Source organism: Cataglyphis hispanica, chromosome 17 (assembly GCF_021464435.1).
Source record: "Cataglyphis hispanica isolate Lineage 1 chromosome 17, ULB_Chis1_1.0, whole genome shotgun sequence".
Classification (NCBI taxonomy): Eukaryota; Metazoa; Arthropoda; class Insecta; order Hymenoptera; family Formicidae; genus Cataglyphis; species Cataglyphis hispanica.
The window spans coordinates 386,727-412,483 of NC_065970.1; the positions used below are offsets into that span (position 1 = coordinate 386,727).

The window sequence follows — 25,757 nt, forward strand, 5'->3', positions numbered from 1 at the left end:
CATTTAAAAAGTGTAAGCAAAATGAACAGACCTATGTATGTACATATGAAGAACAGACTTTTTAATAAATTGTGTCTGATGTTTTGCATGATGTTTTGTATGTATGTACACTACAATATCACATGGTGAACAGTTAAAAAAACTATTTTTGTTTTATTATTTGCGCATAATATTTAATTTTACTTAATTAATAACAATGCCGAAAGTACGAACTTCCAGCGTTCATAAAGAAGTGGCGAGACAAGGTATTTTAATATATATTTTATGTATTTATAGGTTAATGCAGAATAAAAAACAGCAAAAACATTAGTATTATACGATAAATTTGTATACCAAATATATACATTTGTTCTTTCATTTCTAATTTAACTTTCTTTTTTGCTTTTTTACAGGAATTTTATTTCATAAGAGTAAAGGTCAGCACATTTTGAAGAATCCTTTAGTTATTCAAAATATGGTTGAAAAAGCTGCGCTTAGGCCAACTGATGTCGTACTAGAGATTGGTCCTGGTACGGGTAATATGACTGTCAAAATGCTAGAAAAGGCAAAGAAAGTAATAGCGTGTGAAATTGATCCAAGAATGGTGGCGGAATTACAAAAACGTGTTCAAGGAACTATTTATCAGTCAAAGTTACAGATTGTAGTCGGAGATGTACTAAAATCAGAGTTACCATTCTTTGATTTATGTGTTGCTAATATCCCATACCAGATATCATCACCATTAATATTTAAATTACTTTCACATAGACCAATTTTTAGGTAATAATAAATTTATGTAGAGTTTTCTAGTAGAAGAACTAAACTTTTATAATTCCAAATTGTAATAAATAGATTTCTACAGTTGCTGTATGATATTAAGAATTTTTTTGAAATAGATTTAAATAAATATACTAAACTTTTAATATGCAGATGATGCAAAAGAAATATTTTTATTTTTTTACAGATGTGCTGTACTTATGTTTCAAAGAGAATTTGCAGAACGCTTAGTAGCTAAACCTGGTGACAAATTGTACTGTCGTTTAAGCATTAACACGCAATTGTTGGCACGAGTGGATATGTTGATGAAAGTTGGAAAGAATAACTTTAGACCTCCACCTAAAGTAGAATCAAATGTAGTAAGAATTGAACCAAGAAATCCACCACCACCGATAAATTATCAAGAATGGGATGGTTTAACACGAATCGCGTTTTTAAGAAAAAATAAAACATTATCTGCAGCTTTCAAGCAAACCACTGTTATTACTTTATTAGAGAAAAATTATAAAATTCATTGTAGTTTAAATAACAAGGTAAATTTTACATTAAGACAAGTGAAAATGATACTAGATAACAGAATATGTATAAATGCTTTTTCATATTTGAATGTTTGTTGTCATATTTTGTTCTATCACATTTATAGACTATACCGGATGATTTTGATATCAAGCAATTGATAAATAATATATTAAAGAAGACAGAGGCTGAAAATAAACGAGCTAGGACTATGGACATAGATGACTTTATCAGGTACTAATAATAAGCAGAGCTAATAACATTTTATATATATTTTATATATATGGCGTAGAGAGTAGATCTTATCTTTAGTAGATTTAATTATCTAAATTTTTAATCTAACAATTCAATTGTTTCCATTTATATCTGTACATGTTAAGCTATGCTTTATGGTCATTGTCACAAATCACATCGTTAAGGCTAGGAAACATCGATTAATAAAAATGTATCTTTTTTTCCAGTCTTTTACATGCATTCAATGTGGAAGGTGTACATTTTATATAAATTATACATTATGTTTGTTTATATAAATTAAGAATTTTATAAGGAATGTGTAAAATAAACATCTTGTTTCAGAATCAAATTTTTTTTTACACTTGTGATTTGTTTTAAAATTATAAATATTATCATTGTTATGATGGATAAAATATTAATTATTCACATATTATTTTATATTCTTTTCTCCATTTTGCGCACATACTTATTTTTACCAATGTTTATATTGATAATTTATCTTTCATTTATTATCTAGATTATATATTGCAAACAATCCTGATGTGTAAAAGTTCGTATAAGAATTTATAATTTTTAAATAATACACATTGATATTTTTATTTTATTGTACAATCTCATTTTGCATCTTTTCATCAATTATATCTTAAATATATTACAAAATGTAAGATTTATGCGTTTTAAAATTAAAATTTTGTCTCGCACATTTACTTTTTAAAAACTAATCTCTAACAATGAAACATTTTATCATTATACAATGCAATGATCATACAATTATGGAAGATATATATTTTCAATATTTATATAAAGAAATCGTCTTTATAGAAAATAATTTGTCAACAATCACATAAAGAGAAAAAAAGAAATAAAAATTATTCCAGTACTTTATAGAAAAAGCCATTATTGTATATACGAGAAATACATGTAATATTTCTAGTTTTAATAATTCATAAATACACATCCCCATCATACATATGTTAACATATAAATTTTAATTAAATTAATGGTTTATAAAATACACATATTTACAATCTTTGGGACTCAATATGGATCATTTTACATATATTCCAATATCATAAAATATGCATAAATTGCTCTTCAATTGTCAACATAATGGTATATATGAAGAATAACGTGTGCACATATTTTTACATTTATATATATATATATATATATATATATATATATATATATATATATATATATATATATATATATATATAGTGCTGCAAAATTATTCCCATGAAAGATACCGTGATAATTCAACATATCTTGCATAATACATTATATGGCAACAATGTTTGCATCAATATTATAATAGTATGATTGTATATTTTATGTCCAAATTCCAATGTGTTTTAATTTAGTATATACATATTTTTTCATGATTAGAATGTTGCTTGTTCTTTATAATGTGAATAGAACTATTTTTTATACCACAAGCAAATATAATAAACTCTCAAAATATATGAATGCTAATTTTTGAGAAAAGGAATATTAATAAATATTCTTTTAACACATTACTTGTGATTTAATATAACAAATTTGTATGTGTATGAAGTGTGTAATCACAAAGTGAATTTAGAATCTTGAATTAAAATTTATCTATTTATGATTGTATAATATGTGTATGAGCGAAATGAAATATAAACTACATTCACATGAAATTAATTAAATTACATATTAAATTTTTCTTACTATGAAAACTCAAATATTATCTTAAATTGAAATTTTTATTACATAATGTTAATATTGACTAATATAAATCGCGATGCATATAATATTATCCTGAATTAGAGGCGGAAGAAGATCGCATACGTCGCTTTTTTTTCTTTGATCTCGACTTCTTTTCATTTTCAGGCTTTCTATGTTTCGATTCTTTGCGCGAATGTTTTTCTTTATAATCGGAATTATTACGATCGGAATGTTTCGTGTCATTTTTCGATGAAATGGACATTGTTAAGATTGTACTTGCATTCGATTGTGATAAATTGAATATCCTGGATTTGTGACGCTCCTTATCTTTATGTTTCTCTTTATGTTTTGATTTTCTCCAACGCAGATAAGATCTATTAGAATGATTACTACATTGACTATTGGATCTTAAATGACCCTCTGAATCAGAAGACTCAAAGTAATATGCTTTCTTTTTTGATTTAGACTTATGTTCATTTCTTGGCATATCTTTATTTTTTATTGAGGCACTGTCTTCTTGATACTCGCTTCGAGATTCACGATGTCTATAACTTGACCGTTTATCTCGTTCAGAAGCATTAGAAGATTCACTGCTACTTCTAGATCTGGATTGTCTGCTTTCATTACACTTTTGATCTTTACTTTTGGACTTCAACTTTTCCATTGCTTTCTCCTTGTTTCTCGTTGTTCTTCCACTTTTCGCTGCATGATCGTTTACACTGGGGGAACGATTCCTTTTCGATTTATGTTGTCTACGACACTTAGTGATTTTCGTTTTATTATCAATTTCCACACTGCTACTGTCACTACTAGATGAATCTTCATCCGAATAACTTTCCTCTCTTTTAATAAGCTTTATTCTCCCTGTACCTTTAGCCTGTACGCTATATGTTGTCTTTCTCGATCGTTTTTCATTACATTTCGTTACATTCTTTGAACTTTCGGACGAGCTAGAATCAGAACTAAATACTCTCTTTCGTTTATTGCGATTTTCTGTCTCATATGATCTTTTATATTTTTGTACGACTGTCTTTTTTCCTGATTTCCTAGCATGATTTCGTTTACTTTGTTTTGAATTATCGTCAGAATTAGAATCACTACTCGTTGAACAAGATGATATAGATGATCCTTTTACAGTGTGAGATGTACTTGGTAGTGACAAATTTTCTGGACATGGTCTGTTTGGATTCGATCTAATAAGAAAACAATAATTAGATTTACAGTTACATGTTTTATTCTATTAATACTTTAATTCTATAATTCTATTAATAAATGTGTGTGTAAACAATGTTTAAAGACACTCTATTATCATATCAATTGTGATTGAATAGTTGAATAGGATAAACTATGACTATATTCTGATGTTCATTGCTAGTACTAACAATCTATAGTTTACATGACATCAATTATAGATTTCCAGTACTGGCAGTGAATATTGAAACGCAGACTATATAAACATATGTGTGTTTAATATATAGTTTCTTTGTAACTTACTGTGCATTTCCATTAGATATATGAGAAACAGAATGCTCAGAATCAGAAGAAAGTAGTTCTATGATTTCTGGTGTTCTTTCATGACGTGGTTTCACATAGCCAATTATTTCGCATTCACCATCTGATTCAGAGGAACTCGACGAAACGATTAAGAGTTCTGGTATATCATAAGGTGTTTCTACTCTGTGATATACTTGTCCGACTGTACTAGGTCCTAAATAAATATACATAATTATACATTATATTTATCACTATATATTATAAAAAGCTTGAAATATAATAGCATGCTAAACGATGTAAATTTCAATTTGTATTTCTTTATAACTTGCATTATAAGTCTAACTAAAAATTTATACAATTTTTTCAAAATTAAGTAAAAGAAAATTCTAATTTTTTCGTTAACACAGTCATAATTTTTCAAAAATGCTCTTTGATATTATGCTTTGCGAGTATATTCCACTTTTTTCTACTTTTTCTGTTTTTCTCTTTTTTTTTTGACGAATGTATAACTATACGAAATATGACTCGGGATATAATTCGTTAATATTTTTTACCTGGTATGCTAATAGAATGAATGTATGGTATTGTGGGCAATATTGGCATTTCAGTATTTACTCTTAAATCAATCGCTTCATCGAGTATCCGTACATCCGAGTTATCAGAAGTAATACTGCTACTGCTACTAGATGCAGGTGATAGAATACGGGTTGTATATTCATTTGACAAACCTGCAACAAGTACATTGATTTATATATACATATATTATATGATAAATATATATATTATATACATATAAATATACATATATTATTTATTATTTGTAATTATATATATATATATATATATATATATATATATATATATATATATATATATATAGTGTTATTTTTAATTGTAAAATCCATATAAATACAAACCACGTGGTAAATAAGTAACAGATTGATCATATCCAACTAAATCAAAGTTGGTTTGGGCAAAATTCAATAATTCGTGTGCAAAATGATCCGTATGCGCAGCGAGGAAAGGTTGTACAATATTTCGAAATTCAGGGCTTCTAATATCAAATCGAGTTAAGGCATTCATTATTATGCTCAATGCATACGCAATAATGCCTGGTTCGTTATTGAGTAAAACTTGCAACTCTCTGTTTATCCATGGTATAAGACGATCTAATTCTTGTGGTTGTCTTCTATGATTTATAATTAATAAAATAATTTAAATATATTATTTTATATAATTATATTTCTATAAGATAGCCTTTAATATAAAGTTAGAAATTTACACAATAATTCAGAATATAAAAAATATATGAGAATAAATTTAAAACTTTAAAAAATATATTTACCTATAGTACTCGGCACTACATTCGCGAAAACGTCCAAATATATCAGGTAATGAAGTAGCCCATATACCATGTCTGTAAACGGTACGACGATAATCTGTAGGATTAGCGCGTCTACGTCTGCGCTCTTCTCTAGGCACTTGAGGTGCCATACTAGGCAATTGCTCGCGTCTTGTAACTTGGTCTGGATTTAATAGTACACCATGCCGGCGGTTGCCAGTCATTGTCGTCCTAAGAAACATTGTATAGAATTACCTTATAAATATGAATCTTTCCAAATTATAACAATACATTTATTTTCAGATATATATAATACCTGTAGAGAAATCGACGAGGAATAACGTCCCAATTGCCATCGATGCCAAAGTTGAAATCCAAAGCAACTTGTGGTTGAGAAATTTGAGATGCTAATTCTCGAGGTATATGATATTGAGCATAATCTTCCTCCGATCTCACACTGTGTATAATCGACTTGAATGTTTGCTTGCAAAGAGGACATTCTGTTTTTATTTTAGACCATTCGAGTAAACAATTGAAACAAAATTGGTGTAAGCAACTGTCCGTAAAAGATGTGTTAACTAATTTTCCTAGACAAATGCTGCAATTTGGTGGTGGAGAGGTAGCACCATCGCTTCGGTCGCTACTATTAGGATTTTGTACAGGAGCTTCAGATTTAATAGGCTCTTCCTGTCCAATGTCTGCACTAGAGTTTTTTATTTCTAATGGGCCTTCCATTGCTATCTGTTATAAATATCCATTCGTAAAGAAATTTCTGTAAAATAAAAAAGATATATAAATATATGTAAATATACATATAATAACAATTTTCTTATTCAGGGATGAAATAAAAAATTTTTTTTTATAATAGTAGTGACAAATATATGATTTACATATATTTGTAAAGTTACTCAATACTATAATTTACTCTATAAATAAATCATGTACTTATATATATATAATACTAACAAACAATGGCTAAATTTTTTCATAAATATTTTGTCAAGTATATGTCAAAGTATATGTAAATATATATATTGAAATTTTCAAAATTAAGAAAATATGTAAAATAATATTAATGCTGTGTCATATATATAGAATATAATATAATAATTAATAAATGTGACAGCAAGATATAATTTCAGTTGTCACGTCATTTGACATTTGATTACTATGACATATTGATTATAACAAAATTAAAATAAGAAAAAAACATCGTTTCTACGAAACTCTATCGAAAATGTGATTCCCATCAATTAGTACATATCATGTATGTATGTGTATATATATATATATATATATATATACTTTGGAACAATATATAGCGCTACAAGACACATATATACTTATACATACATACATTGATATGTATTAATTGATGTGAATCACATTTTCGATAGAGTTTCGTAGAAATGATGTTTTTTTTCTTATTTTAATTTTGCTATAATCAATATGTCATAGTAATCAAATGTCAAATGACGTGACAACTGGAATTATATCTATCACATTTATTAATTATTATATTATAATATATTAATTATATCCTATATAAATATATATATATATATATATATATATATATATATATATATATCATAGCATATATGACACAGCATTAATATTATTTTACATATTTTCTTAATTTTGAAAATTTCAATATATATATTTCATATACTTTGACATATACTTGACAAAATATTTATGAAAATATATATATATATATATAAATATATATATATATATATATATATATATCGCCGTATTATATTACGCGTGAAAGAAGAGAAAATATTGGAGACAGACGTCTGTGGTCTATGTCCATTATTGCGTCTGATAAAAAGCTTTCTTACTTTATAGTGTCAAATCGATGAGACGAAAAGTTATTCCCACAGTTCCGATAGAATAGCGCAAGATTAAAAATTATATTAAACAATCACACGATGCTAGAACGATGAATAATTATATAAAGAGAATGTCGTAGAGAAGAACAAAGAGCATTATAAATCTCTTCACTGATTTCTCGGAGTATTTTCGGTAGTTTTTCATTAATCGCAATATTTTTAACTTTTCCGAACAGATAACGTTGCTCTTCGCCCTTCTACTTTTTTATCATCTCCTTCTTTAGTGTCAGACAAGCTACACTATTACAAGTGTGGAATGTGGAGTACACCGTTTGTGATTGATCGTGATATCTATCTACCTACCTAGGAGAACAAATATGTCCTTTACAGTAGTCCATCTACTGTAGCTCTGGCCATAACCATAAGTGATCCGTGATGAGTACACTGCGCGTGTAACGCAATGTTCTCAAATCGAAGTATCGAAGGAAAGTTTCATTCTCATTGTCAGCACGCTAATGTCATTGCGCACGCGTGGACTTTGTCTCTCAATCTGTGCTGGTACCAATGGCTAGTGACTCATAGTGATTAATTATTGGAGAGGGGGAGATTTTGATTTTTGACTTACAAGTTACTTGTTAGAAGGGATAAGTTTGACAATCATTAATTCATTTCATTCAATTTCAGTTAAACTCTATAATATTCAGCTAGCATATATTTGTTATAAAAATTCATGCAAGAAGTTTAGTTATTTTTATATTCTAAAATAAAATAATTTACATTTACATACACACGCAATACAATATGTAACTCTATATATTATTATAAAATAATAATTTATCTTTCCCTTATTGTCTTATGTTGCAATAGAATATTTTAGTAAATTATCTGAATGTAAAAAGATCTTTTATAGATGTACCGATATAGGTAAAAAATTCGCCAAGTATCCGAAATGGTGACGATTCGTTTTCTTCAATGATCGACGCAATTGAACTCGTTTCGTGCATCCTCATTGCTGCTAGATCCTAAAGAAGAGACTAAATGTTATTACAGTGCAAATTACATCTAATTCTGTTTCTATTAAAATCTATATTTTTTACCTACATTATTCCTATAATTATTTGATTCTCTTAAATATTTATACGTAGGTACACATTGTTTGTTTATATTTTCATGTAATTTTATATTTTTGGCTTGGGGAGCATTATCATCAGTTTTAGAAAACTGATCTCGTTTAAATTTCTTGGTGCAAAAGAATGAACAAGTGTTTTCTTGTGGAATATCATCATCTGCTTCTATATCCTTTTTAAAGTATATAATATTGGAAGAATCCAATGATATCTGTAATATAAAATTGGCATTAACTTACTATATTTGTAAAGATAATATATCTGTGGAGAAATCTTCTAAACAAATTGGCTTTTTATATAATTTGTTTTTTGTTAAATGTTTAAAAAACATCAATAACTTATACACATAAGAAAATAGTAATTTTTACCTGTTCATCTTTCATGTATCTTTTCCTTTTAATGGACTTTTTTGGTATATCATCCGATGGAAATTTATTAATATTCTTATGTCTAAGTGGTTTTCTTGAGCTACTTTCCTTTCTCAAGGTTTGTCTACATTCAGTATACTGAAAATAAAATAACATATCATTATTTTAATGATAGAACTGAATATTAAAGGATATATGTTCTTAATGATAACAAGTACTTTTCTAATAGCACTTTCAATAGATTGTATCCACTCGTTGCTATCGCCATTTTCTGAATATAACAGAAACGTTTCATGTAAGCATGTTATACGAAACAATTTCTTGCTCAGAACACAAGTTAAACTGCATTTATTTAATGGTAGAACACAAGATACGTTTAATGAAGTTTCTGGCTCGCCTTTACAATATAGTAAAGTGTCATTTAAAAGTACAAAGTATCTTTTGTAAGCAGAATTTCCTCGCCTTGAAACTCGCATCAATGGTCCTTGTTTGATTAATATTCTACCAGGCTTAACGAGATTAATTGAAGTAACGATGCTTTTTTGAAGATTTAACAATTTTTGCATTTCTTCATTTTGTGCAATTAAAGTATTTATATGTTTTGCAGATTTTTCAATTTCAACTAAACATGCTGCAATCAAAATATTAAATTAAAACTATTATGCACTAAAATATGTTATATATGTTGGCTAAAATTGATAATCTTAATTACCTTGTAAAGATCTATACTCTCTGTGTCTATAAGGAGTATGTTGCAACACTTCTTTAACAAGTAGTTGATACCTTGGTACTCTTTGCACCGGAGTAATTAACAATGAAGATAATTTCCTACTTACTTCTGGTCTTGTTTCTTGATCATAAATAAATTTTTTAAATATAGGGTCATTCTCTTCACTTACCTAGAGAAAGATAAATATGTAGATACATTTTAATATTAATGTTTTTTGTTTCTATATAATACATATATATTTCTAAAAACTATGAGAAAATCTGTAAAGTATAAAATTTGAATGAATTTAAACACTTGATATATTATACTTGCTAATTACCTGTAATAGATTCAGTACTTGTGTATAATCATAAGCATAAATGGAATACAGTTTAAAAAAAGGTGCCAGTTTGTGAAATACTTCGGTTATATTGTCAGGATTATTTTTTATTCCTGCCACTAATTCACCACTCACATTATATAGTGTCTTTATGTTCTCCAATAGAGTGACAAGTAACGGATGATTCAATAATTTTTTTTCAAGAATTGGTTGTATAAAAAACTGCAGAAACAAAGATTAAAAAAGAATAATGTTTTAGAACAACTTTATAATTAAACATGTTAAAATATACTTCTGTCAAAATCTCCAATTGTTGTAAATAAGTAACTTCTGTGGTTAATATTTCTTGAATGGCTTGAGATCTTAGAATTCTTTCTCTTTCCTCTGCGCATCTCTCACTGTCTTCATTCAAAGCATGTAAAACTAAAAATATAAAATTATAAAAACTGTTATTAAATATATGAAAAAATATAAATTTTATAAATACCTTTCATACGGCTCCGCATACTCAGCATATTTCTTTCATTTATGATCTTTCTCAATTCTGAACTGAGACTAGTTTGTGGCGATAATGGTGAATACATAATTGCATTAAAATATCAAATATGTAAAATATATAAAATATGGTCTTTGCTAAGAAATTATTTTTGTTTATAGAAAATATAAATATAAATAGCAATATTATAAATCCTTTTTTATTTAAAATACGATAATGTACTAATATGAATAATATTTTTTGACTTGTTCTTCAAAAACTTGAATAAGTATAATTTGTATTGCTATTGTTCCGATTTGTTGTAATAGATATATTTAATCAGTATATTTTCGTTAAAATTTAAATGGAATTTTGACAGCTGCAACACCTGCTGTTTACAGCTAACGTTTTGATTGGCTGATCATTCACCAAGGCTGTAGGTATCCTTTTCTACGAATTGTGTCATTCTGCTTTCGAAAGTTCGCTCTTTCTAACAAAAACATAAAGAAGATAAAATAAACATACGTTAGGAATAGTCACACAAGTGCGTTTAGTTTGAGTTGACCAATTGAATCCATCTTTATCGCGCCGAGTCAATAAGCGTCGAATCCTTGCATCGAGAGTATCTAGTAATTTCTTTTTCTGATAAATCACCTTTTACATATCACGATTTTGCAATTGGCGAACCTGCACGTGTAGACGATGATTAGTGGATGATAAATCTGATACGATCTATGTAGTATACATCAAAACATACGACGATGAAGTGACAATTTTGCGAATGTCGTATTTCTTATGCGAATACACAGGAATTTTGCGCGACTGAATTTGATCCACGTTAACGAAAGAGGGATAACGTCGTATCGTCGAAATCGCTGACATTTCTCATTACAATCCTGTCACAAGGTATGACATGTCAGATTTGTTCTTGAAAACTTCTGAAAATTCGACAGCGATTGATATTATCAAGCATAAGGTATCAGGTATACCGACATTACCCTCTGTGTAAATCATACAGTCGCTATATAGATTGTAAAGGGATATAATTAATACAATTAACATTTGTTCTAGACAGTTGATGGATTTTATATATTTTCTTTTTTTCCAATATAAAAATTACGTAACGGAGCATTCACTGTCACTGTTTTGTCTACATGTTTTCATGCGCGACTTATATTACTTTGTTATATTCAACATGGGTAGAAAGATTAGTATATAAAAGAATCGAAGAGTCCTTTGAAAAAACGGTGCTTTTTGAATTTTTTCTTTTTTTTCCTGAAAATTTAAATATTGACAAAATAGGTTATGCTCTATTGAATATTACACACTTTGCAAATTAGGTTGGATTAGATAAATTTCTCTTTTATATTTTGTAATATAAATTTTAGACTTTTATATTAATTTTAAATTAGATTTTTAAAATATATATAATAAAAAAGCAATATTGCATTTGATAATAATAATATATTTGTGTTTAAAGGTATTTAAATTGCTACATTATATTTGCAAAGTATTTATAAGTTTATAAAATATTTAATTTAAAAATGTTTTGCATTTATAGAAACTAAAATATTAAAAGATTTATATCTCTTTTATATTATTATAAACTTAAATGTGTCTAGATTGATTAAACAATGTTAATTAAAAATCTACTATTTGTTTCAGAATGTCTCCAGCACATTATTGGAAATGACAAATATATAAATATGACAATTGTGTAAATAGTTTGTAAATTTTCCCGAATTCTTATTTTTGTGGGAGCTACATATGTGATATTCAAAAATGTCACAAGGAAACGGTGCTGCTGTTGCAGTACCCAATAATCAAAACGGAGCAGTGGCGCACAATCTTCACAGTCTTGCTGGTGTGATAGGACCAGTTTTAAATAATAATAATATGAATATAGCTAGAAATAACAATAATCAAAACCCGTTGATTAATGTGCGGGACAGATTATTTCATGCATTATTTATCAAAGCTGCATTAGCCTATGCACGAACATTTCCAAGGCCTGTCAGGAGATTTATAGAATTTATAGTTCTTTTAAAGGTATATATATATATATATATATATATATATATATATATATATATATGTTTGCAAGATATTTATATTATATTAAATTTATGTTCACACGTAAATATGATTAATATCATATAAGAAATTTTCTATATAAATGAGCAAGAAATTAAACAAATATTGATAAAAAATTTTGCTTAATTTCTTAATTACAGGCAATATTGGCATTTTTTGTATTGGCTTATATCCATATAGTATTTTCTCGTGCACCAACTAATTGTTTAGAACATATAAGAGATGAATGGCCACGAGATGGTATATTGAGAGTGGAAATTCTTAGGAATGGTGGCGAAGATTATAGCATAGAGAAAAGTTATGCCAAAGAGGAAAAATTGAGACAAGAAAAAGTTGACGATTTAACTAATGCTTTAGGAATATTGAGCAGAGATGGGTAAGTTGAAATTCAAGTATTTATACAATAAGAAGAGATGTGCATTCTTTTAAAATTTTGTACTTTATACAGTATAGTAAAAACAGTTATATAATTTTATTTTAATATTAATATTTATATTTTATTACAATTTTGCTACGTTAGGTTTATAAATATTGAACCATCGGCTGTTGACGAAGAACGGGATACTACAAATGCATCTGTTGAAGATAGTCATGAGAACTTGACATCACGTGAGCAAGATATAAGGAGTGCAACAGTTTCTGGAGAGGCGCAAAATTCTGATCTAAGCACTACAAATACAACGATAAGCCCATCATTATCAACTAAGCTTTGGAATGGTTTAAATACAGCTAAAGAAACAGTATGTATTTTTTAATCATGTATTTTCTAATTTGAAGATATTGATAATAAAATAATCTAATAGAAAATAAGATTTTTTAAGTATATTTTAAACTGCAAATATTTTTTAAAAATCTTTTATTGTGTTAATATATATATATATATATATATATATATATATATATATATATATATATGGGATGATATATTTATATCATTATTTCTTATTTTTTAGTTATTTGATGGAAAATCATCTGTTCCAAATATGGAAGGTAATGCCACAGAAGTGCCCGAAACCAGTAATCATTCAAATGAAGATAATGTGATACCTTTAAAAGATCGTATATTGGACGTTGATAAAATGGCTAGGGCTGGTAAATAATGTCTCAATAGAATATATTTTTCTATAAATCTCAATTTTTTTTGGAGGAAGGGCTGTAGAGAAAATCTGAGTATAATTAATACTTGTCTAAATTATTATCTATATGTATTGTTTACTTCTCATATATGTAAGAATAATATTGTTTCGAAAAAATAATATTTAAATTTTGTATTTCTTTTTTTACTAAATTTTTATCAATATTTTCAGAAGATGGCTATATTGTGGAATATTCATTGGAATACGGCTTCTTGCGATTATCACCGGCAGCTCGACAAAGATTAAATATTCCAGTCAAAATTGTCACTTTGGATCCGTCGAATGACAAATGTTTTGGTGATGCATTTTCAAGATTAATATTAGATGAATTTTTGGGTTATGATGATTTGTTGATGGCAAGCATCAAGACGTTGGCAGAACATGAAGACAACAAGGGTTTCTTGCGGTGAATAACTTATATATATAATTAATGTAGAATAATGATAAAATAACATGCATAAAAACATTAAAAATTTATTAAGATAGATATATTGAAATAAAAAGTAATTTGTTTAATTTCTAATTGCATAGGAATGTGGTCACAGGAGAACATTATCGATTTGTGAGCATGTGGATGGCGCGAACATCATACTTGGCCGCATTTTTCGTCATGCTCGTATTTGTAAGTATCTTATGAGTTTTACGCTTGATTTATTCAATGATTGCTTGTATCATTATATAAGATTCGATAATATATAAAGTAAAATACGTTTATTGTCTTATACAATATATTACATCAGTTATGACGAAAAATATATACAAAAGATTATGTTTATGGAAAGAAAGGTAAAATGCAAAAAATTTAATCTGTATAATGTATAGATGCTTGGAAATTTTGAGATGTAAATTTTTTTTTTAAGTTATTTTGTGTATGTATTTAATCAATTCTTTCTAGGTCGATTTATTATTTATTTATTTTGATTTATCAATTTTTATTTATCATTCATCTTTTATTATTTATCATACTTAATTTTCTGTGAGTTATTGATGAAAATTTATATAAAATCGGACGCACTTTAGTGCGCGACAGTGCATCCAACGGATTCGTTATAAAATAACAAATACTCGAGAAAAAAAACTATTGATTGAAGTATGCAGCGCATACTGTAAAGTATCGAGATGTCGCGAAAAGATCGCCGTGCGCCATCAAATTTCAAGTTAGCTGCGTGTACGTGGTACATACATATTTTTTCGGTGATAATAAATTCTTCTCCATCAGAGAGAGGAATGATTTCACTCTCGCCTATATGATAACCTAACGTATGTGTAAAATGATATGGCAATCAATCCAAGCTAACCATGCGCTAAAGTAACCCGTCTGCGTGCGTAGCCTTCCCCCGTGTCCTATCCTCCGCGCGCGATCCTTTTGCAGCTGAAACCGTCGGGTATAAATCAAGGTTATTAGAGGCATCATATTCATCGTAGTGGCCCCGTGTCGGTAATTTTGTATCAAATTGTAGTAGAATAGATTGCAGCGTATTGCGCTCGAGATCACCGGCGGACCTTGTAATTGACGCGACGGTTTTCAACGGTAACGTATATTTTACATATATATATATATATATATATATATATATATATATATATATATATATATATATACCGAAAAACGTTCACGCATAATATTAAAATCGTTATCTTTTTTTGTGCAATTATTCTAGAGATATAGCATAAAGAAAATAAGGTCTACAAGAATTATACATCCACGGAGATATTTTCGAAATTTATTTAATTACGTCAGGGAATTGACCGCTTCTGTTTATGGAGGAAGGAACGGAGGAAGAGGGGAGAGAGATTATTACTGCGAAAATTTCTCGTGGACAGGTTGGCGTATATGTCGCTATGAATTCGTCGGTACAACGCCTCGTGACTCGAATTGCCGCTCAGCGGCGAGATATTTTGTTCTTTAGATTCTGGACAATGCGGTTCGCTTTGCAACGCGGCGCCAATATATCGGGTAAAGGATTGAGGGCGGCGGGTTGCGTTGCGAGTCTCGCTCGTGTCGCGACACGTGAATTCGAGCCCCCGGTTGCCTAGAGGGTTCGCTCTGAGCCACCCCCCTTCCCCCGGCCCCGCTGATGGCCCGCTGTCGGTTGAGTCACGTGCACGCGACTGTCGTCGTGCACGTATCACCCGTGTGTATCTCCTCTGTCATGTGCACGCGACGTCCGGCGCTCCGTTACAATGCGATACAGTATGATGAAATACTATTCCCTCTTCCTTTATCTTTCTCCTAGTTTGCCTCTGTGTTTGCGCGTTTGTCGCTCGCATCCGCTTCACCCTCTGGGGCTTGCATCTCTTATATCGAATTCGACTGACCGTACCGCATAGATAGATAGATTTGCTATAAGAGATGTCTATTAATCGCGATATAAAAAGAAGTTGAAATAAATTTAAAGAAATATATTAATTATTAACTGAATGAAAATAGAAATGTGTTCAAATTATATATATACATATATATATATATACATACTCTTTCTTATTTTGCTTGAGCAAAGAAAATTATCAGGTTTGATTGCATCGATGATTCTCTCGTGAAGAGCTGATAATAAATAATAAATAATTTTTATTAACTCTTTATCTATCTCTCTCGAACTTACTCTCTTTGTTCCTTTTTTTAATAACATCTGCGCATTCGTATAGAAGGACCAACTCGACCCCGTTACTAAGGCTGCCTGTTGCAAATAACGGATTATCTTGGAGGGTGTCAGGTGCTGGTTCAATCTGAACCGATCGCAATTCAATTTCAACATTCGCTCAACCCGCTAACCGACTACGAGCGACCAGTTCGCAATTTACGTGACGCCGTAACTTTGTCAAAGTTACTCGCGCAAAATATCACAGACGATCCGTAATTCATAATTCGCGGATCGATATTTTTAATCAACATCAATCGCATTTGCGCTAATTGCGATGTATACATCGTGATTTTATATGGTTGAAAATTATGATTGTGTATTCGAGAATATTTAATAATAGACCTTTCTTTGACATGTTTCAGACGGTATCCATCTCAATGTTACTGCGCTATTCGCATCATCAGATCTTCGTCTTTATTGGTGAGTAATAAAATATATATATTTCAATATTTAAATTTATTTTTATCTTCTAAAGAGAGAAACAAAGAAGAGGGGAGAAAAAGGAGGAAAAGAAGAGATGTGTTAGCAAAATGCATGTCAGCAAAATCAGTTAACAATCAATCATGAACTGAAAACAATAAATCATCGATATTCTTAGCCTTTTTATCTATGATTAAAATTCTTATTTAATGATATATCAGATTAATATCAGAATTTTATTGCTAATTCAGTATTCGGCTTATTAGAATAAGCCTTTAATTTTTAACTTATTTAAAAAAAAAAAACTAATTATATATCATGTTTTTGTTTTTGTAAAAAGTTTAGGTATTTAAAATCTTTACGAACAAAGAAACGATATTATAAATTATTAATTCAATAGATATAAAATTTGCTCATATTTATCTTAAATATTTTTTAAAAGTATCAAAGAAAGATACAAATTTAATGTCAATAAGTCTGTAGATAGCAACGGCTGAATGCTTTTTTTGCAGAAGTCAGAATGAATTCGATAAGCTTTTATTATTATCTTTATGTTTCTTTTTCCAGAAATAATTGATATTTAAAAAAATTTCTTATGGTATACTTTTACAATTTATATCTCATAATCATATAAATTCATTATACACAAATATACTCGGCCTTACGAAAATAGCTGTCTTCAAATGTGAAAACTGGAAAAAATATTATAAGTTGTTATTGAAACAAGAAAAGAAATTTTCCTTCAGTAAAGATCTTAATTTTTGATAAGAATCTATGATGATATGTTTAAATAGATTATTACGCGTGAATAAAATGTAACATTAAAATGATAAACATGACTGACGTATTCCAGCATGCGATCACTGAATAATGACACGAATGATGATACCGAGAAAGGCATTTCCTCTTCTCCCCTCTTCGTTTCTGTCTCGATAAGATCCGCGCTTGTACCCGTCCGCATTTATACATTCTACGTTTCGTTCGACGGAGCTATTCGTTTGAACGCTATCATCACGATGGAATTATTTTCGTTCTTATTTTCATCGCCCTTCGGGTTGTTACTGACCACTCTGATTATTATCGGCGTCTTAAAATTTGTTGCACTGATGCATCGTGTATACTTTTACTGGAGAGGTAAAGGTGTTCCTTATTTGCCCGATTCATTATGGTCTCTCGTAATGGGTTGGAAGGTATATCTGCGTCGTCTGAGTTTGGCCGACCATAGTCTTTTTATGTACAATTACATCCCGAACGCTAAGTATTGTGGAATGATGGAATTTACCGCACCTGCCGTGCTTCTACGCGATCCTGAACTGATCAAGAATGTGATGGTGAAGGACTTTGAAATTTTTCACGATCATCGCAGCTTCGTGGATGAAAGTGTGGACCCGCTGTTCAGTAAGAATATCTTCTCCTTACGCGGAGATCGCTGGAGAGAAATGAGAAACACATTAAGTCCCTCTTTCACCGCTAGCAAGATGAAGATTATGTTCAATTTAGTATCAAAATGTTCTCGTGAATTCGTTAATTATCTCGTCGATCATCCGGAAATGTATGCTGCGATTGAGACGAAGCAAATCTTCAGACGGTACACCACTGACGTAATCGCCACAACGGCCTTTGGCATAAACGTGAATTCTATGAAAGATCAAAACAATGAGTTCTATGTGAAGGGAATAGAAATCAGCAAGGTTTTCAGCGAATTTCTAACTATATTCAAGTTCATGTTTATGTATATATTTCCGCGTTTTGCCAAGTTGCTCGGTATGACGGGATTCAGCTCAACGTCTACGGTCGAGTTTTATAAGAGAATTGTTGGAGAGACCATCAAAATTCGAGAAGAGCAAGGTATCGTCAGGCCGGATATGATTCAGTTATTAATGCAGGCTCGGGACAAGAATGATCCCAGCGTCCACAAAATGACATTGGATGACATCATTTCGCAAGTTTTCATCTTTTTCTTTGCCGGTTTTGACACAACCTCGACGCTGATGTGTTTTGTCGCTCATGAGCTGGCGATTAATCGAGAAATTCAAGATCGCGTGCGCGAGGAGGTGCAGCAGCATATCGCTGAAAATAATGAGATTTCTTATGAATCGCTGTCGAAGATGACTTATATGGACATGGTGATTAACGAGACGCTTCGAAAGTATCCACCAATGATCGTCATCGATAGATTTTGTACTAAGAGTTACGAGCTGCCTCCGTCGCAGCCAGGTTGCAAGAGCGTAACTGTCGAATCTGGCAGTACAATGATAATATCCGTTTATGGTTTACATCGTGATTCTAAATACTTTCCGAACCCGGACAAGTTTGATCCCGAACGATTCAGCGAAGAAAACAAAGGCAATATTGTTCCGTACACTTACTTACCTTTTGGACACGGGCCTAGAAAATGTTTGGGCAATCGGTTTGTTCTCATGGAGACCAAGATTCTGATAGCTCATCTCTTGCAAAAATTTATCCTAAAGAAAATGGAAAAAACTGTCGATCCTGTTGTATACGATAAGAAGGAATTCAATCTGACACCTGAAGGCGGATTCTGGATCGGTTTGGAGAAAATAGAAAAGTGATGAACTTGTATGCGAAATGCATTTAAAACTATTTTTTGATAATTAAACAGGAGCATTATAATTCTTTCGAAATGTTTAATCATGTATAATTTTTGCATTTGATGATAGTGAAAGTTTAGGATCTCTTTACGACACATCATCATTATGCCATTTGAATGTTATACAAATTTAATATTATATATTTTATTGTTCTATTTTTATAGCATTAATAAATTATTTTTGGTTGGTAAAGATTGACAAAGTGAAATATTATGATGTGTACTGTGTATCATGACCTTGTAGGCTGTTGATTCTACTCGTTCATATTGATGGACTTTAATGACTTACGTAACTTGTATTTATATCAGCAAATAACAGTAGAGACGACTTAGTAGAAACGTTCATTTCTTTATATGAGAAAAAATCTTTTATTATTGCACAAATATATTTTGTATTTTATTAGTTATATTTTATTAGTTTTTAACATATTTTCTTTTCTCTTTTCTTATATTAACTTGAATCACGTCTTTTATAATTTATAAAATTACACATTCTATTTGATATTTTTTAAAAGTCATATGATAATGTAGTTAATAGTTTTGCCTTTAGAAACATTGTAAAAAATGTAACATTTTTTAATGATATTTTTTTATAATCAAAATTTCTGAAGTGCAACAAAATCAAAAAAATTATTATTTTAACGAAATTTTGTAACTATTGATTATGATAACAATATTAAAGCATTGATAAAAATTTTCAACATTATAAAAACATCATTTTGTCGTTGTACGAGAATGATGAGATAATGAAAATAAGATAAGCTAAATGTAAGTATATATGTTGCAACAGTATTCAAATTTAGAAACTAACAAATGTTATTTGTTTTCTATTGTACATATCAAATTTATATGTTGTGTATATATTTTACTTTCTCTTTTCTATTTTTTATTATTTTTATTAAGTACTTATAAACACGTTGATGTATTTTTTTCTCTAGTTACTATCATGTTACATTTTTTACAATGTTTCTAAAGGCAAAACTATTAACTACATTATATGATAACTTTTAAAAAATATCAAATAGAATGTGTAATTTTATAAATTATAAAAGACGTGATTCAAGTTAATATAAGAAAAGAGAAAAGAAAATATGTTAAAAACTAATAAAATATAACTAATAAAATACAAAATATATTTGTATACTGTTATTTTCTTTACTCGTTGAAAAAGTTTTTTTATTAAAATTTTGCATATTTTGTGCGAGCGTTTTAACTTAATTTAATATTTATTAACTTAGAAAAATTTGCTTCAAAAACTAGTCAATATTCAGATTTATAGTCTAAATAATACTTACTCGAAATAATGTTTAACTTCCTTTAATGTTCAATTTCTTTTATTTTTGCTAATTAATAATATTTGTTCAATGATATTTTTTGATTATATGTTGTCAGATAATTGACATTTTGTTTAGTCTCAAAAGCTCATTTCAATTAATCTATAATCCGCGATAAAATTCGAGATAGATATTTATTTATAATGCTACTTTTATTCGTATATATAATACAGAAAACATTTCAAGAAGTAAAATATATAGGGTAGACACAAATGTTCTGGCCAAACTTTGATTTAAAAAGCGCCCAAAAATTTCTAAAATCACAATTTTATACAATTTTATATCAGAGAAAATATGCGTTTTTTAATAAAAAGTAAACAAAAGAGAATTAAATTACCTCTCAAACGAGATCAAAATGATTGTAATACGTTAGGTTTTGAGATAACTCGTTTCAAATGTATAAAAATATTTGTAAAAATATATAAAATAACCGTGATTTCAGAGATTTTTGGACGCTAACTTTTTATGAATGCATTTTTCAATCTATTTTTATAGAAAACTTTTTGTTTAGAATTAAATTTTCTATAAATTCTCAAAGTCTGGCCGGAACATTTGGACCCATCCTGCAGATTCATTATACACAAGTATACTTGGCGTCATGAAAATAGCTGTCTTCAAATGTAAAGGCACTTGACGCCGAATATAATACAAATTGAATCAAATGACGATTAAATGAAATTATTTGGAAGGTATTATCATGTGGAAAAAAATATCATAATTTGTTATAGAACCGAGAAAAGAAATTTTCTTTTATTAAAAATCTTAACTTTTGACAAGATTCTGTAATGATACATTTAAATGGAAATGGAATTATTGCACGTGAATTAAAGCACGACTGATGTATTCCGCGCGATTACTGATATCGAGATTACGATACATTGATATTGAAAAAGACTTTTTTTTCTTCCTTTTTCATTTCTGTCACGATAAGATCCGCGCTTGAGATATCGCAAAGATAGTGAAAAAATTTTAGTCGTAAAGCCGTAAGCAAATCAATCAATCACAATTAAATATTCTAATTCTAGTTTATCTAATTAGGTTACCCAGTTGTTAGAATGCTTGATTGTGATTGGTCGCTTTGCTTACGGCTTTACGATTACGACTAAAATCTTTTCACGTGCAATGGCCTTATTACTCGTCCACATTTATATGTTTTACGTCTTGTTCGGCGGAGTCATTCGTTCGTACGCTATCCTCACATCGCAATGGAATTATTTTCGTTTTTATTTTCGTCGCCCTTCAGGTTGTTACTAACCACTCTGATCATTATCGGCATCTTGAAATTTGTTGCACTGGTGTATCGTGCATATTTTTACTGGAGAGGTAAAGGTGTTCCTTATCTGCCCGATTCACTACGGTCTCTTGTAATGGGTTGGAAGGTATTTCTGCGTCGTCTGAGTTTTACCGACCATAATCTTTTTTTATACAATTACTTCCCGAACGCTAAGTATTGTGGAATGATGGAATTTGCCACACCTGCCGTGCTTCTACGCGATCCTGAACTGATCAAGGATGTTTTGGTGAAGGACTTTGAAATTTTTCACGATCATCGTAGCTTTGTGGACTTTCTGGACCCGCTATTCAGTAAGAATATCTTTCTCTTACGCGGAGATCGCTGGAAGGAAATGAGAAACACGTTAAGTCCCTCTTTCACCACTAGCAAGATGAAGATTATGTTTGATTTAGTATTAAAATGTTCTCGTGAATTCGTCAATTACTTGATCGATCATCCGGAACTGTGTGTTGCGATTGAGACGAAGCAAATCTTCAGACGGTACACCACTGACGTAATTGCTACAACGGCTTTTGGCATAAGCGTGAATTCTATGAAAGATTCAAACAACGAGTTCTACGTAAAGGGAATAGAAGTCACCAAGGCTTTTAGTGAATTCCTAACTTTGTTCAAATTCACGTTTATGCGTATATTTCCGCGTTTTGCCAAGATGCTCGGTATGACGGGATTCAATTTAACGTCTACAGCCGAGTTTTTCAAGAGGTTTGTTGGAGAGACCGTCAAAGCTCGAAACGAGCAAGGTATCGTCAGGCCGGATATGATTCAATTATTACTGCAAGCTCGGGACAAAAATGATCCCAGCGTTCACAAAATGACATTGGATGACATCGTTTCACAAGCTTTCGCCTTTTTCTTAGCCGGTTTTGACACAACCTCGACGCTGATGTGTTTTGTCGCTCACGAGCTGGCGGTTAATCGAGATATTCAAGATCGCGTGCGCGAGGAGGTGCAGCAGCATGTCGCCGAAAATAACGAGATTTCTTATGAATCGCTATCGAAGATGACTTATATGGACATGGTGATTAACGAGACGCTTCGAAAGTATCCACCAGTGATCTTCACCGATAGATTTTGTACTAAGAGTTACGAGCTGCCTCCGTCGCAGCCAGGTTGTAAGAGCGTAACCATCGAACCTGGTAGCGTAATGATGATATCCATTTATGGTTTACATCGTGATCCCAAATACTTTCCGGATCCAGATAAATTTGATCCCGAACGATTCAGCGAAGAAAACAAAAACAATATTGTTCCGTATACTTATTTACCTTTTGGACACGGGCCTAGAAAATGTATTGGCAATCGATTTGCTCTCATAAATACCAAGATTCTGATAGCTCATCTTTTGCAAAAATTTATCCTGAAGAGAACGGAAAAAACTGTCGAGCCTGTTGTATACGATAAGAGTGAATTCAATCCGACACTTGAAGGTGGATTCTGGATCAGTTTGGAGAAAAGAGAAATATGATGAGTTTATGTATGAAAAATAAATTATTTTTTGATAGTTGAAAAAGACTATCGATGCATTTATAATTTTTTTTAAAAATGTTTAATCGTGTTAATTTTTTAGCTTTTGAAAAGGGTCAAAGTCCAGGATCTATTTACGATACATCATCATTGTGTCATTTGAATATTATGTAAATTTAATATTATATATTTTATTGTTTTATCTTTATTACGTTATTAAATTATTGCAGGTGAAGAATGCCAAAGTGAAATATTATGAGCACTGTGTATTGTGATTAAAAGTAAGAATATATGTTGCAATAATATTCAAACTTAGAAACCAAACACCCAAATGTAATTTATTTTTTGATGTACATATCAAATTTGTATGTTCTGTGTATATTTTATTTTCTCCTTTTAATTTTTTATTATTTTTATTAAATACTTGTAATATGTTGATGTATTTTATTTTGTCTTTACTATCAATTTTCTTTACTCGTTGAAAAAGTTTTTTTTTATTAAAATTACGTAAATTTTGCGCGAGCTTTTTAACTTGTTATACATAATATTCATAATTTAACATTTATTTTCCTTTATTCTTGCTAATTGATGATGTTTTTTCAACGTTTTTAATTGTTATCAGAAATTTATCTTGTTCATTTTTTAAAACTCTAGGTAATCAGCTTTAGATGTAATCAGCTTTAGATCTAAATCTATTATTGGCGATAAAAATCGAGATAGAATTCTGTAATTTTGTAATGTTACTTGTATATAATATGGAAAATATTTGAAGAAGTAAAATATATATGTATATAAGGATATACATTAGGACATGTGGCACATACAATTATAACATTTTGTCTTGAATTTTGTGACGAATTATAAATTGCGGAGTTAATTGGTATAATTTTACATTTAGAAATAAGAAATTAGTTAATTAGAATCGATAAACGATATTTTCTGCAATGCGTAATTTCCTTGGGCTAATATTTCTCAAGCGATCGTATCTGGGCATCAACTTAAAATTTAATCGTAAGTAATAATCGGGCATTTCTATTTTTATGTAATCGGATCTCGATGCTTTTTTTATAAGTTTGATAAAAATGGCACGTGCTTGATAATTTTTTTCATGGTCTGTACTGGAGCTTAAAAAAGAAAAAGGGGAAAGGGAAACTTGAAAGTTTAAACAGCGGCGACGAGGGAGGTTATTTTCGCAGGTTAATCGTTTGAGATACAAATTTGCATAGAAAAACAGCGCAAGGGACGGCATATTTCCTTCACCCATCTGCGAGTTTTGGATGTTGGCCAACATTTATTCTATATATTTTGTTTACATATTTATGATACTTCTGCTAGTTTGTTTTTGTTAATAGTGACTTAAATTTTTTTCTGCTTATTATATATTTTCTCGAGAATGCAATTTTGAAAACTATATAAATTATTCAATTACGTATTATGGCGTATTACGATTTTGCATGATATTCATAAGATAATAAATATTTAATGATATAAATAAGATTAAATGCTTCAGAATCAGTCAATATGTGCTTTACATTGAAAAGTATTTTTGTAATAAACTATTACAAAAATTCTTACTCGAAGAAGATTGATATACATTAAAAAAGAATCTCTGAATTATTTTTTGATGACCGTAGCAATATGTTATGTGTATATATAAAATTATCTCTAAGTATATTACTCATCTCTAGAAAAATTCCATACATTTATAAAGTTATTTCTTAGAATATTATTATTACGTAATCAGGGTAGGAGCAGATAAAAATTGTATTATTATTTTTTTCTTTCTTTTTCACTTGAAATTTCAGCATAAAATTGGAACTTTTTGATTTATATTTGAATGCTCTTTTCTTTGTCAAATGTAAAAGAATGTG

The 25,757-nt window shown here is 29.6% G+C and overlaps 6 protein-coding genes across 8 annotated transcripts in view; 4 read left to right on the plus strand and 2 right to left on the minus strand.

The window, feature by feature from the left end:
* On the plus strand, positions 1-1,855 carry LOC126856110 (probable dimethyladenosine transferase). The gene is made up of 5 exons (XM_050604327.1): positions 1-245; positions 393-759; positions 944-1,289; positions 1,400-1,506; positions 1,734-1,855. The coding sequence occupies exons 1-5, from the start codon at positions 197-199 to the stop codon at positions 1,774-1,776; spliced, it is 912 nt and encodes a 303-aa protein (XP_050460284.1). The 5' UTR covers positions 1-196; the 3' UTR covers positions 1,777-1,855.
* An 840-nt stretch (positions 1,856-2,695) lies between these two features.
* LOC126856088 (E3 ubiquitin-protein ligase Topors-like) lies at positions 2,696-8,376 on the minus strand. 2 transcript variants are annotated; one of them, XM_050604280.1, is made up of 7 exons: positions 8,236-8,376; positions 6,351-6,806; positions 6,038-6,265; positions 5,610-5,881; positions 5,247-5,420; positions 4,693-4,906; positions 2,696-4,391 (listed from the first exon to the last, which is right to left on the minus strand). In XM_050604280.1, exons 2-7 carry the CDS (start codon positions 6,767-6,769, stop codon positions 3,287-3,289), a joined length of 2,412 nt encoding a protein of 803 aa, XP_050460237.1. In that variant the 5' UTR covers positions 6,770-6,806; positions 8,236-8,376; the 3' UTR covers positions 2,696-3,286. The 2 variants fall into 2 exon arrangements, with proteins under 2 accessions (XP_050460237.1, XP_050460238.1); XM_050604281.1 differs by lacking the exon at positions 8,236-8,376 and adding an exon at positions 7,882-8,213.
* A 236-nt stretch (positions 8,377-8,612) lies between these two features.
* Positions 8,613-11,470, minus strand: LOC126856094 (FYVE, RhoGEF and PH domain-containing protein 2-like). Its single transcript, XM_050604297.1, has 8 exons — positions 10,904-11,470; positions 10,709-10,839; positions 10,417-10,638; positions 10,080-10,266; positions 9,586-9,998; positions 9,368-9,505; positions 8,974-9,210; positions 8,613-8,894 (listed from the first exon to the last, which is right to left on the minus strand). Exons 1-8 carry the CDS (start codon positions 10,998-11,000, stop codon positions 8,754-8,756), a joined length of 1,566 nt encoding a protein of 521 aa, XP_050460254.1. The 5' UTR covers positions 11,001-11,470; the 3' UTR covers positions 8,613-8,753.
* Positions 11,471-11,624: 154 nt separating this feature from the next.
* LOC126856090 (membralin) overlaps positions 11,625-25,757 on the plus strand; it is a 53,440-nt gene continuing 39,307 nt past the window's right edge. Inside the window, exons 1-8 of one of the 2 annotated variants that reach the window (XM_050604285.1) lie at positions 11,625-11,797; positions 12,557-12,940; positions 13,126-13,361; positions 13,506-13,725; positions 13,939-14,077; positions 14,296-14,527; positions 14,653-14,743; positions 17,126-17,183. In XM_050604285.1, coding sequence (XP_050460242.1) covers positions 12,674-12,940; positions 13,126-13,361; positions 13,506-13,725; positions 13,939-14,077; positions 14,296-14,527; positions 14,653-14,743; positions 17,126-17,183 — 1,243 coding nt within the window. In that variant the 5' untranslated portion in view covers positions 11,625-11,797; positions 12,557-12,673. Of the gene's footprint in view, positions 11,798-12,556; positions 12,941-13,125; positions 13,362-13,505; positions 13,726-13,938; positions 14,078-14,292; positions 14,528-14,652; positions 14,744-17,125; positions 17,184-25,757 lie in introns of both variants that reach the window. The other variant, XM_050604284.1, reaches the window with a different exon arrangement.
* On the plus strand, positions 18,136-20,188 carry LOC126856098 (cytochrome P450 9e2-like). Its single transcript, XM_050604301.1, has one exon. It carries the CDS (start codon positions 18,200-18,202, stop codon positions 19,754-19,756), a length of 1,557 nt encoding a protein of 518 aa, XP_050460258.1. The 5' UTR covers positions 18,136-18,199; the 3' UTR covers positions 19,757-20,188.
* LOC126856099 (cytochrome P450 9e2-like) lies at positions 22,014-24,183 on the plus strand. The gene has a single exon (XM_050604302.1). The coding sequence runs from the start codon at positions 22,334-22,336 to the stop codon at positions 23,885-23,887; it is 1,554 nt and encodes a 517-aa protein (XP_050460259.1). The 5' UTR covers positions 22,014-22,333; the 3' UTR covers positions 23,888-24,183.

Coding starts and splice junctions, on each gene's coding strand:
- LOC126856110 (XM_050604327.1), top strand. CDS start 197: ATGCCGAAAGTACGAACTTCCAGCGTTCATAAAGAAGTGGCGAGACAA. Junction 246..392: donor TAAAGAAGTGGCGAGACAAG/GTATTTTAATAT, acceptor GCTTTTTTACAG/GAATTTTATTTCATAAGAGT. Junction 1,290..1,399: donor ATTGTAGTTTAAATAACAAG/GTAAATTTTACA, acceptor TCACATTTATAG/ACTATACCGGATGATTTTGA.
- LOC126856088 (XM_050604280.1), bottom strand. CDS start 6,769: ATGGAAGGCCCATTAGAAATAAAAAACTCTAGTGCAGACATTGGACAG. Junction 5,882..6,037: donor TGTAGTGCCGAGTACTATAG/GTAAATATATTT, acceptor TATAAATCATAG/AAGACAACCACAAGAATTAG. Junction 4,907..5,246: donor TCATTCTATTAGCATACCAG/GTAAAAAATATT, acceptor ATATTTATTTAG/GACCTAGTACAGTCGGACAA.
- LOC126856094 (XM_050604297.1), bottom strand. CDS start 11,000: ATGTATTCACCATTATCGCCACAAACTAGTCTCAGTTCAGAATTGAGA. Junction 10,840..10,903: donor TATGCGGAGCCGTATGAAAG/GTATTTATAAAA, acceptor TTATATTTTTAG/TTTTACATGCTTTGAATGAA. Junction 9,999..10,079: donor AGAGTATAGATCTTTACAAG/GTAATTAAGATT, acceptor TTTTGATTGCAG/CATGTTTAGTTGAAATTGAA.
- LOC126856098 (XM_050604301.1), top strand. CDS start 18,200: ATGGAATTATTTTCGTTCTTATTTTCATCGCCCTTCGGGTTGTTACTG.
- LOC126856099 (XM_050604302.1), top strand. CDS start 22,334: ATGGAATTATTTTCGTTTTTATTTTCGTCGCCCTTCAGGTTGTTACTA.